The following is a 12,922-nucleotide window of genomic DNA, read 5'->3' on the forward strand; positions in this document are numbered from 1 at the left end:
ATCATGAAACTGATGTCATTGTTAGTCAGTGGTGCCAGTTTCAGTCATTATGCAAATGTACTGTTTTTACGGTTGGGAAAATCTGCAGTCAGCTGAGACTGAAGAGGTCAAGTGGATGAGTGATGAAACATTTCTCTCATGGCTACGTCCAGATGAACAGAAATAACTTTTTTGGGATTTTGTTACCTGGATGATTGAGCATGCATCAAGACATCGGACTTGTATAGTTAAGTTATAATTCTTTTCATAGCTATCGTATCTTCATCTCCTGAAATACAAAAACTTAATCAAAATTAAGTTTTGAAAATGTAAAATAGATGGATAAAATTTACAGAATGTTTGAGCCCTCAGACAGACTGCAAATCAACTTTGTGTCAATGATTCCTACAAAGACGACAATTTACTGTGTTAACATCCCATCTGAGTGGGGTTTGAAAGTTTTTGTCCTTCTGTGGGAGATGTGACCAAAGAATCTGTCGTATTACTAATGATAGCCTGTGCTGTCTGACCTGTACGTTCTTAAAACTATGATGGCAATTTTTCAAACAATTTTTTTACACTAAGGTGTGGACCCTCCTCTTTTGGAGTGCCCATTTTAAAGCACACTTTTGGAGGAGAGATGTAAAATGAATAATAGGAATAGTTTTTGTGGACAATGTATCAATCACGTGAGAATAAGTGTGATAGCTGCCTATGAGTGGCTTTTTATTTGAAAAGTCAGTAATGAGTGTGCAGTTTATACAGATGTGTTTTCAGGAGCTGAGCTCCACAACCTATTTCTGCCTCTCAGCAATATTGGTATTTGAATGTAACAGTGCAAAGAAGAGTATTTGCCCAACACAGGCAATAATTGCCACGTGTGTATTAAAGTTATTTTTTATAGCGAGCAAAGTGGTTTGTAGAGTCACAGCAAATAATTCCACACGTTCACATCTCAGTCACCCACAAAAAGAAAGGTAGAACAGCATTCTTCAGGACAATTTGTGAAATGGAAAGACTTTCATCCAAAAGTAGCATTATTTTAAAACAGTACATTTTGTTTCTACAGTGCAACGTACAGTAAATAACTGAAGAGAAATACATTCTGTTAGTGGTAAGCAGGGTTTTAAATATGACATGCTGGTTTTTGAATCTTAAGTATATAAAAATATAGTTTAGGTGAAGTTGCCGAAATGTACTAAGCTTCAGTGACTGAGAAAGATCTCCAATCAGGAAGAACCTGCAGAAACTCTTCAAGGCGCAAGAAACAAACAGAACAAAATCCAGCAACCACCATGAGCGTTGCAAGACATCCCTTAGCTATTATTTGTCATAGCTTGGTCGTCAAAGGAGCTTGCAAAGAAAAGCGTCTGGACTTCTTTAAGTTGCTTGAAGACGTTTCACCTCTCATCCGAGAAGCTTCTTCAGTTCTAAGGTCAAATGGTGGAGAGTCCCAGATATAAACCTAGTGGGAGTAACCCCCCACAGAGGGACAAAAGGACCCCCTGATGATCCTCTAATCGCCTGAGTCAAGGTGTGAAACTGGGTGTGGGTCCCAATCAGCCAGAGTTTCGGGTGAGTTCGTTGTGAAACCTGGCCCCACCTTATCATGCGAATTCCTGAGGTCAGATGGCCCAGGATGTCAGTGGGCGTTAAGGCGTCTGGGAAGGGATCTCAAAACTGGATTATAGATGGCAGACAGTTGGTGTCGTAAACCCCCGCCTCTGTTCAAAGATGGTCGCTCACAGTGGACATAGGTTTCTTCTTTCACTCCTCTTTCAAACCATCTGTCCTCTCTGTCCAAAATGTGAACATTGGCATCCTCGAAAGAGTGTCCTTTATCCTTAAGATGCAGATGGACTGCTGAGTCTTGTCCTGTGGAGGTGGCTCTTCTGTGTTGTGCCATGCGCTTGTGAAGTGGCTGTTTGGTCTCTCCAATGTAGAGGTCTGAGCATTCCTCGCTGCACTGTACAGCATACACCACATTGTTAAGTTTGTGTTTTGGCGTTTTGTCTTTCGGGTGAACCAGTTTCTGTCTGAGCGTGTTGCTGGGTCTGAAATACACTGGGATGTCATGCTTGGAGAAAACTCTCCTGAGTTTCTCTGATACACCGGCTACATAGGGGATGACAATGTTGTTGCGTCTGTCCTTCTTATCCTCCCTCGCTGGTGTCTGGTCTTCTTCTCTGGGCCATCTGACCTCAGGAATTCACATGATAAGGTGGGGCCAGGTTTCACAATGAACACACCCGAAACTCTGGCTGATTGGGACCCACACCCAGTTTCACACCTTGGCTCAGGCGATTAGAGGATCATCAGGGGGTCCTTTTGTCCCTCTGTGGGGGGTTACTCCCACTAGGTTTATATCTGGGACTCTCCACCATTTGACCTTAGAACTGAAGAAGCTTCTCGGATGAGAGGTGAAATGTCTTCAAGCAACTTAAAGAAGTCCAGACGCTTTTCTTTGCAAGCTCCTTTGACTACGATGACCTGGATGACTGAGAACCTTCACAGACATCATAGCTTGGTCGCATTCCCATGATGAAACTTTGATGTTCTGTTGTCAGGGTTTGAGTGTAGAGTAAATTACAGCGTCTCCATTGGCTTTTACTGTAGGTTGTCTGGGCCTGATACTACTGTGAGCCAAACCCACAGATGTATAGATGACTGTATCACCAGTCTGTGAAGAAAGGAAATTCCAATAAAATAATCTATTGCTCTTTGATGACTGGGATAGGCTATCATGGGGTGGATGGATGGATTAAGACAAACTCTCACTTGATCGCCTTCATCGGCCGCTTCTGTGAAAAACACAAGCATTAAAAGATACCAATAGTTAGTTACTGCAGAATAACAGAATGTGGATCTCGTCCTGCATAACGTTTTACACACCTGCAGATTTTTTCATTCTTGTCTTGCAAAATGTCACTACAAGGAGGAGCGTCACAGTTCCAAGAACCATGTTTGACAGCATCAGTGCAATAACGGTCGGACTCAGTGATATGCTTTCAGTGTCTGCTGTAAACATGATACATGATTTAACATTTAAAATTCGATTTAGAGAAATTAATTGTGACAAATTGGATTTTTGTAAGTTTAGCTACTTACTCTGACCACAGGCATTTCTTTTTCTACACAAATGAGCCAAATTCAAACAGCAGAGAAACAGATAAAAATAAATAAATAAATAAAGTAAACACCATATTTAGAATTCCTTTTATAACGTTCTCTGTGATAACCTGTTGGCAAGTGAAAACCTTATCTCATCTCTGATCTCTTCAAAGCTACCACATTTCTTTGACAAACACTTATCTCGGAGAGGAGGATCTGCCACTTGACTGAGCGGTTTGTGGGGTTTGGGGGCTGGTATTTTTAAAGGGTTTAATTAGATCTGACATTCTGATAAAAAGGACAAATCTGGCAAAGTTTCACAAACTTGTTGTCTTTGGATCTAATCGACTGGAAACGACACTTTAAAGAAACACATTTAAAAACCGTTGAACCTTAAAGTGGAAGCCTTAAAAAGTTGAAAAATGTACTGCTAGTGTCTTACCATTATTGATTCTTGTCCCATTTCCAAGCAGTATTTGTCCACATGCATTGACAGCACAGTAGTAGACCCCAGCGTCATCCCGGCTCCTGACGACAAAGTTGTACTCGCAGGTAGTTCGTCCTCTGTCAGTTCTCTGGGAGATGTTGTTCTTATTGTCAGAGCAATAAATCATCTCTGGAGCAGAACGATCCGAGTTTTTCAGCCACATGAAACTAGTGAGTTCTGCTGTGCATTGAGCAGAGTGAACAGAACAGCTGAGAGTCACAGAGTCTCCGGACCTCACTGACTTTGATTCTGGCTGCTGGACGACAGAGTCGCTGATTGTCTTTGCACCTTGGAAAACAAACCATTTGGACTGTGATTGTTAGCACTGTGTTCATATTCAGTTGAAATTATTTGAAATGCAAACATGTCCAAACATACCTGTCAACATCAGAAATGTTCCTGACCCAAACTGAACCTCACTTATGTGTAAGACTCCACAGAAGTATGTTCCAACATCTTCCCATGATGTTTTATTTATGGTCAGATGATTGTTAGTCATGTCAAATTTAACTGACGAACGGTTAACAAATTCATCACTGAACTCTCTCACATTATACTGAGAATTTGTTTTTACCACCAGCTGTAGTTTCCTCCCTGTAGTCACCTTGTACCACACGGTTTTCTTTGATGCGCTCTTTATGAAGCATTTAATAGTAGCCGAGTCGCCAATCTTCACTGTTTTCAAAGATTCAGGCTGAGAGACTTCACTTAACTGTGCTGCACCTGAAATAATTCAGACTCAGTTTCACACAAATGAAGATCAAAAGTTTACACAAGTAAATTTTTTTACTTACATAAAGAGCAGATCAGGAAAACATTCACAAAGGACATCTTCATCTTGTCTCCTTCTTCAGTACAGCAGTCCACACCTAATGAAGCAGCAGTATACTTCTCAGATTTAAAAACGCCAGCTTGTCCTACATTTTGCCACATCTGACAGGTCTGATTGGTTCATCACCATCACACTGCAGAACATGATTGGCTCTGTCGAGTAACGTGGCGTAATGAGAGAGATTTAGGTCCCCCTGGCCGCCCCCTGCCATCAAAGCTGAGGGGGTAAAAGGACTTGACATTCAGCCTTGTGTGTTAAAAAAGATCAGAGTGCTAAAACAGAACTTTTTCCTACAGTTTTTTGATCATCTTCATTCGTAATCAAAGACAAATCACAAATGTAAGTGATCAATGTGCAGAGAAATGCAGTTTGAGTTTTGGAAATGTCTGTTCTAATGTTTAGAGTTTTGTGTGTAGACATGAGCCATAATCAACCTTTTGTATTCATCTGTTGGACTGAGAAGATAAGAACTGTGTCACCAACCCATCATTATACTTTTGAACGAGTGTCAAACACAGGTTGATGGTTCATGTGGTTTTTCCGGGATTGTATTGAGTAAATTGTAATTGAAAAACACAGTTTTAAAGAGAAAAAGTATTTGGATTAAAAGTGAATTTACTAATGAAATCTAAAATGAATGAAACTTGAAGTGAAGAATGATACGGTGTGGCGGAAGATCAGTTGACCTGATTGATTGACTATATATTAGAGAGAGAGAGAGATGTGGCGAGTCAGCACTTGACAAAGTCTAAACTGGGATGGATGGAGGTGTTGTGGGTCAGTTCTCAACGGTCCTGTGAGATTAGCAGCAGAGTCCAGCCGAGATGCAAAGAGGTAGCAGACTGCCCACAATCTGGACTTCCTGTGATGTCAATAATCCAGTCATTCATAACACAAAGAAAATCCAGGCATATTTTGAGTATTTTTAAGTATTTTTACTGAGCACATTACATACTCCATGTGGTTTGTGTATACTGAGGTGTAATAAAGCATTTGATTTTTTTCCCCATGTTTTTTACACTTAATGTTTCAGTTTGTACATAACTGTGCTGCACCTGAAATGCGATCCACATTCGTATATACGCAGCTAATCAAGTGGTTGACAGGCTACGACAGCGTCCTTATGTGCCGACACCGGTGTTTTAGCTAGCAAAGCGGCGTAGCTGATGTGGAGTGAAGCCACGTTAATGACAATGTGTACAACCATTGGAGATGTGAGCAGGACAGACGGAAATTGACGGAAAAAGTGTGGACTTCATACCAGTTTTTAAATTGTGTTGATAGACCACGTAAAACCAGAGTTATGATAAAAATATGCAATGTTTTGTTTTCTTCCTGAATACTATCGTTGTTTATATTTACTGCAGGAAGAAACGGTAAAAATGGCGTTTTATAAGGAAAATGCTTGAAAGCGCTCTCCACCCGTGAGCAAAAACAAAACCAAAAAAACCCCACCCTTTCCTATTGGTGGAAAAATGTACCATGTTGACCAATCAAAAAATGATATGGCAACATGGCATTTAGTTGTTTAGGAAGGGGGAAGTTTTAGGAGTGACGGCGGTGTTTTGAGATGTGAGAGATTTGCGACGTTTAGCGCAAATCTTGTGTAGTTAGTGTGTAGTGTAGTCAATAGTTTTGTTGTGTGTGTCAGAACAATGAGGCGACTGCTGAATGTTACAGGTGTTACAGGAGTGATAGATCTCCTGCTGTCAGGCCTGCAGGTATCAGGCTGTTGTTCTCCTTTATCTCATAGTGGACAGAAATTATTTTTGGAGTGACACAAATAATTTGTGTGGCAGCAAATTTGATGCAGAACACCTGATTGTTCTGTAAATAGTTTGAAATGTTTATTTAAAAAAATGCCTTGGCTGCATTTTCAGGTAAACAGCTGCAAAACACTTTGTTTGCATAACTCAGTTACTTTTCTGAAGAAGTAACTATAGAATTAATTGCCCAACATTGGTCATTATATACTGTATTTTGCAGACAGAGAGTTACAGGAATCTCTCCCAGACCACAGACTCATAATACAAGTCATATATATATATATATATATATATATATATATATATATATATATATATATATATATATATATATATATAGCGTAGGTACAACACAAATGCAAGGAGGAGTCAGGACGCCAGGTCAGGGGGGAGATATCATCACCCCCACCCGAGATTGGGTACATAGCCCCAAGTGCGATAGGAGAAGGATCGTTGAGTGCGAGAGGAACTGACCTGAAAAATAGGATAATGGCCAAGCTTGAAACCTGGATCCCCCGTAGCCGGTTACCAAGATTACGTGAAGTACCCTCAGAAGGTCTTCTAGATGATGTTAATGCAGCACTACGGACAATACCTACAACCACGATTACCGACACTAACAAGCTGATCTACAATACGGCAGCAGTGATCAGTGAGATGCTTGGCTACAAGTTGAACAGCCACAAGGGGCAGTACCCTCCATGGAGAAGGAGGCTAGAGGGCAAGATCAAAGTAGCACGGAGGGAGGTTAGCCAACTAACGGAGTTGCAGAAAGGTGCGACAAAGAAGGTGCATAAGAAATACAGCAAGCTGTCCATACCTGAGGCCTTGGAAACTGCCAAGCAAAGACTCACAGCCTTGGCCAGCCGCTTGAGGAGGTACACCAGAGAGATAGAAGGCAGGAGAATAAACCAGCTGTTCTCCACAGAACCAGCAAAGGTGTACTCTCAGTGGCAAGGGAACAATAATAAGAGAACAGCACCACCAAGGCTGGAGACGGAGCAATACTGGAAGAGCATATGGGAGAAGGACGCAACCCATAACGGCAATGCTCAGTGGCTAGTGGATCTGAGGGCAGACCACAGCGACCTCCCTGAACAGGGTCCAGTAACCATCACAGTGGCAGATATCCAAGAAAGGGTCTCCAGTATGAAGAGTTGGACAGCACCAGGGCCCGACATGGTTCACGCCTACTGGCTAAAGAAGCTGACTGCACTCCACGAGCGTCTGGCAGCACAAATGAACCAGCTGCTAGTTAACGAGAGACACCCGGAATGGCTAACCGAAGGTCGGACGGTCCTGATCCCCAAGGACCCCAAGAAGGGACCGGTCCCCTCCAACTACCGACCAATAACCTGCCTCAGTACTACATGGAAGCTCCTGTCAGGCATTATATCGGCTAAGATGAACAGGCACATGGGTCAATACATGAGCGGGACACAGAAAGGAATTGGCAAGAATACCAGAGGCGCAAAACCCCAGCTACTGGTAGACAGAACAGTCAGCCGAGACTGCAAGACCAGACTGACCAACCTGTGCACTGCCTGGATTGATTACAAGAAGGCCTATGACTCAATGCCCCACAGCTGGATACTGGAATGCCTAGAATTGTACAAGATCAATGGGACCCTAAGAGCCTTCATCAGGAACTCAATGGGGATGTGGCGTACAACACTAGAGGCCAACTCCAAGCCCATAGCACAACTCACCATCAAGTGATCTACCAAGGAGATGCTCTGTCCCCACTGCTGTTCTGCATAGGCCTGAACCCCTTCAGTGAGATCATTAACAAGACTGGCTACGGATACCGACTACGGAATGGAGCAGTTTTCAGCCACCTCCTGTACATGGATGACATCAAGCTGTATGCCAAGAGTGAACGAGACATCGATTCACTGATCCACACTACCAGGCTATACAGCAATGACATTGGAATGTCGTTCGGACTGGAGAAGTGTAGTCGGATGGTAACAAAGAGCGGGAAGGTAGTCAGAACTGAGGGGATTGAACTACCAGAAGGCAACATTGCAGACATAGAGGACAGTTACAAGTACCTGGGGATCCCACAGGCGAATGGGAACCATGAAGAGGCTGCTAGAAAGGCTGCAACCACCAAGTACCTGCAGAGGGTCAGGCAAGTCCTGAGGAGTCAGCTGAACGGTAAGAACAAGATCTGGGCCATCAACACGTACGCCCTGCCCGTGATCAGGTACCCTGCTGGGGTAATAGGCTGGCCAAAGGAGGAGATAGAAGCCACTGACATAAAGACAAGAAAGCTCCTTACCATGCATGGAGGGTTTCACCCCAAGTCCAGCACCCTGAGGCTGTACGCTAAGCGGAAGGAAGGGGGCCGGGGACTGGTGAGTGTTAGCACCACAGTCCAGGATGAGACAACGAACATCCAAGAATACATTGGGAAGATGGCCCCAACTGACCGAGTGCTCAGTGAATACCTCAGGCAGCAGAAACCCAAGAAAGAGGAGGGAGACGAGGAACCATCATGGAAGGACAGGCCCCTGCACGGTATGTACCACCGGCAGATAGAGGAGGTGGCTGATATCCAGAAATCCTACCAGTGGCTGGACAAAGCTGGACTGAAAGACAGCACAGAGGCACTAATCATGGCAGCACAAGAACAAGCTCTGAGTACAAGATCCATAGAGGCTGGGGTCTATCACACCAGGCAAGACCCCAGGTGCAGGCTGTGTAAAAATGCCCCAGAGACAATCCAGCACATAACAGCAGGGTGCAAGATGCTAGCAGGCAAGGCATACATGGAACGCCATAACCAAGTGGCCGGCATAGTGTACAGGAACATCTGTGCCGAGTATAACCTGGAAGTCCCGAGGTCAAAATGGGAGATTCCCCCAAGGGTGGTGGAGAATGACCGAGCTAAGATCCTGTGGGACTTCCAGATACAGACGGACAAAATGGTGGTGGCTAACCAACCGGACATAGTGGTGGTAGACAAACAGAAGAAGACGGCCGTAGTGATCGATGTAGCGGTTCCGAATGACAGCAATATCAGGAAGAAGGAACACGAGAAGCTGGAGAAATACCAAGGGCTCAGAGAAGAGCTCGAGAGGATGTGGAGGGTGAAGGTAACGGTGGTCCCCGTGGTAATCGGAGCACTAGGTGCGGTGACTCCCAAGCTAGGCGAGTGGCTCCAGCAGATCCCGGGAATAACATCGGAGATCTCTGTCCAGAAGAGCGCAGTCCTGGGAACAGCTAAGATACTGCGCAGGACCCTCAAGCTCCCAGGCCTCTGGTAGAGGACCCGAGCTTGAAGGATAAACCGCCCGCAGGGGCGTGCTGGGTGTTATATATATATGAAGAAAGACAGTTGGGTTTTCAAAATTGGAGTTTCATGGTAAGTGGGCTAAAGCAGTTAATTAAAAGTAGTCTAACATAAATGTAAATGCTGTAATTTGATTATTTTAATAAACCATGTAACTTGGATGGATTCGATGCTGCCGTGACCACAGTGCACACGTCTAATGTTGCTCACAGTGGTCCAAGAGACCACTCAGGGAGTTTGTGTTTGCTCAGACACATGAAAAATTAGAGGGAACATTTCTGAACATTGCCCCCCACCCCCCAATTTCCTGATTTCTAATGTTTTTATTTTGTCAAATTTAAATTTACGAGATCATGAGACAAATTTAAATGTTTGACTTATGTTTAACATAACATAAGTAAAGATTACATGCAACTTCTAAATGATCGTGTTTATTATCAGGGCAAAAAACCCTACATGACCCTGTGTGAAAAGGTGATTACCCCTAAACCTAATAACTGGTTGGGGAACCCTTAACAGCAACAATTGTATTTATGTGATAACTGGTTGTCATGGTCCTGAGGCTGACTCAGTGTTTGTTTTTTGATTATTAGTATTGTTTGTGTCTGTGAGTATCTGGTTATATTTTAGTGATTTTTTTCTTTGTTTCTTTGCCTGTCCTGTGTTACATGTTTCCCATCTAGTCTCCTTCGTGCCTCCTGGTAAAGTCTGTGTCTCCATGCCTGTTTTGTGTTTCCTGTTTTACTTTGGTAGTCTTGCGTCCTGGAGGGACCAAACAGCCACTTCACAAGTGCATGGCACAACATAGAAGAGCCACCTCCACGGGACAAGACTCAGCAGTCCATCTGCATCTAAAGGACACAGGACGCTCTTTCGAGGACGCCAATGTTCACATTTTGGACAGAGAAGACAGATGGTTTGAAAGAAGCCATTTATGTCCACTATGAGCGACCATCTTTGAACAGAGGCGGTGGCTTACGACACCAACTGTCTGCCATCTATAATCCAGTTTTGAGTTCCCTCCCCAGGCACCTTATCGCCCACTCACATCCTGGGCCATCTAACCTCAGGAAATCACATGATAGGGTGGGGCCAGGTTTCACAATGAGCTCACCCGAAACCCTGGCTGATTGTGACCCACACCTGTTTTCACCTTGGCTCATGTGATTAGGTCGAGGATCATCAGGGGGTCCTTTGTCCCTCTTTGGGGGGAAACTCCCACTGGGTTTAAATCTGGGACTCTCCACCATTTGACCTTAGAACTGAAGAAGCTTCTCGGATGAGAGGTGAAACGTCTTCAAGCAACTTAAAGAAGTCCAGACGCTTTTCTTTCCAAGCTCCTTAGACTACGATGACCTGGATGACTGAGAACCTTCACAGACATCTTGTGTCCTGTGTTCAGTGGTGTGTTTTGCTTCCCCCTCGTCTCATTAAGTCAGATTGGTCCCAGCTGTGTTTCCCATTCCCTTTTTACTTCCTTGTGTATTTTAGCCCTGTGTTTTCCTCTGCCCTTTATCATGCCGTACCCTCACAGTGCTGTGTTTTTCCCTTTGTGTTCCTGGCCAATTCTACTCTGAGTTTCTTGTTTTTTGTCATGTGTCAAGTTTAGTTTCATTTTTGATGTTACAGTTTTTTCCCAGCAAATAAAGCTAGAATAGAGCTGTTGAGTTCACCTGTTTGTGTTCGAGTCCTGCACTCCGGTCCTATATTATATATTGTCTAATGTTGAAAAATTGTTTGATGATCTGAAACATTTAAGTGTGAAGAACATAAAACATTAAAAACTTCTTATTTAATTAACCCACTCCGCGCTAATGATGATTGTGTTCATATCTTTGAGGGAGAGAGAGGTTGGTGGTGATAGGGACTTCCAGCACTGAAGATGTGTTTGACTTTAATGCTCTGTGTTCATTGATATAATGGGAAAAGAAGGACTTCTTGATAGATCCCACAACTTCTCAAAGTTTTAATCCACAGGGAAGGCCTTGGAAGTCTAGAGAAGCTGCAATCCACCTGGAAATGATCCAAGCCACTGAATTGCTAAACTGACAGGCTGCTGGAGACCGACCCAGAACACCTCCAGGCATCCCAATTTATGCTGTCTATTCTTGTGTAAAGCAGAAGAGTGGACAGGCTTTTGGTCTCAGTGTAGAAACACAGGACCTTATGAGGATCTCTTTGAACCCCCAAAACCAAATTAAAATAATTTCAAATTTTCTGATGTTTGCGTGTTTAGCTCAGAACGTGAGTGGAGTGTGTATACAGTGGTTTGAAAAAGTGCCCGCCCCCTTCCCTTACACAGCACTGTAAAAGACTGATTGCCAGCGAACGCTCGACTGCAGTTGTTGTTGTTGTTAAGGGCGGCCCAACCAGTTACTAGGTTCATTAGGTTATATGGGGCAAAGACGTTTTCACAAAGGACCATGTAGGTTTTCTGTTCTTATAAATAAACACCTTCATTTGGAAAAGGCATTTTTTGAAGTTTGTGTTATCTAAAGTTTTTGATGATCTGAAACATTTAAGTGTGACAAACATAAAAAAAACCCATAAAAAATAAAAGAAACCACAGATGGAGTATGTAATTAGCTAAAAGTACTCAAGATATGCCTGGATTTGCTTTGTGTTATGAATGACTGGATTACTGACATAACAGCAAGTCCAGATTGTGGGCAGTCTCCTGCCTCTGAGCATCTCTGCTGAACTTCTGAACTGTCTAAACTGTTAACCTCTTAACATCGACAGTTCTGTTACATTTGAACATTCAGTCATATGTGAATAAGCTTTGCTTTATATTTCATTCATTTTAGATTTCATTAGAGCATTCACCTTAGCATATTCCTTTAATCCAAATACTTTTTCTCTTTAAAATTGTGTTTGCCAATCAGAGCTTACTCAATACAATCTCCTTTTTAACGAAATCATGAACTTGAAATGTCAGATATTCAGAGATCAGAATATACTGTGTGCACTCTCATGTAGTCTCTCTCTCCCCTTTCTTCATATTCATATTCAGCACATGAATAAAAAAGATTAATTATGGCTCATGTCTACACAGAAAACTCTAAACATTAGACATTTGCACTACTTAAACTGCATTTCTCTGCATGATCACTTACGTTTTTAATTTATTGTTGATTAAAAAGAAAGATGATTGCCATACTAGTAGATCAGGAAAGGCTCTTTTTTAGCACTCTGAACTTTAAAAAAAAAAACGTTTTGTACACATAAGGCTGAATGTCAAGTCCTTTTACCCCCTCAGCTTTGATGGCAGGGGGGGGGGCAGGGGGACCTAAATCTCTCTCGCTACGCCACGTTACTCGAGAGAGCCAATCATGTTGTGAATTGTGATGGTGATGAACCAATCAGACCTGTCAGATGTGGCAAAATGTAGGACAAGCTGGCTTTTTTAAATCTGAGAAGTATACTGCTGCTTTATTAGGTGTGGACTG

At 43.0% G+C, this 12,922-nt stretch overlaps 1 protein-coding gene across 1 annotated transcript; it reads right to left on the reverse strand.

The window, feature by feature from the left end:
• Positions 1-2,994: 2,994 nt before the first annotated feature.
• LOC120739093 lies at positions 2,995-4,553 on the reverse strand. The gene is made up of 3 exons (XM_040040757.1): positions 4,499-4,553; positions 3,956-4,300; positions 2,995-3,865 (listed from the first exon to the last, which is right to left on the reverse strand). Exons 1-3 carry the CDS (start codon positions 4,551-4,553, stop codon positions 3,498-3,500), a joined length of 768 nt encoding a protein of 255 aa, XP_039896691.1. The 3' UTR covers positions 2,995-3,497.
• Between the last annotated feature and the right edge of the window lie 8,369 nt (positions 4,554-12,922).

The sequence above is a fragment of the Simochromis diagramma genome, unplaced genomic scaffold, assembly GCF_900408965.1.
Source record: "Simochromis diagramma unplaced genomic scaffold, fSimDia1.1 OVJJ01000317.1, whole genome shotgun sequence".
Classification (NCBI taxonomy): domain Eukaryota; kingdom Metazoa; phylum Chordata; class Actinopteri; order Cichliformes; family Cichlidae; genus Simochromis; species Simochromis diagramma.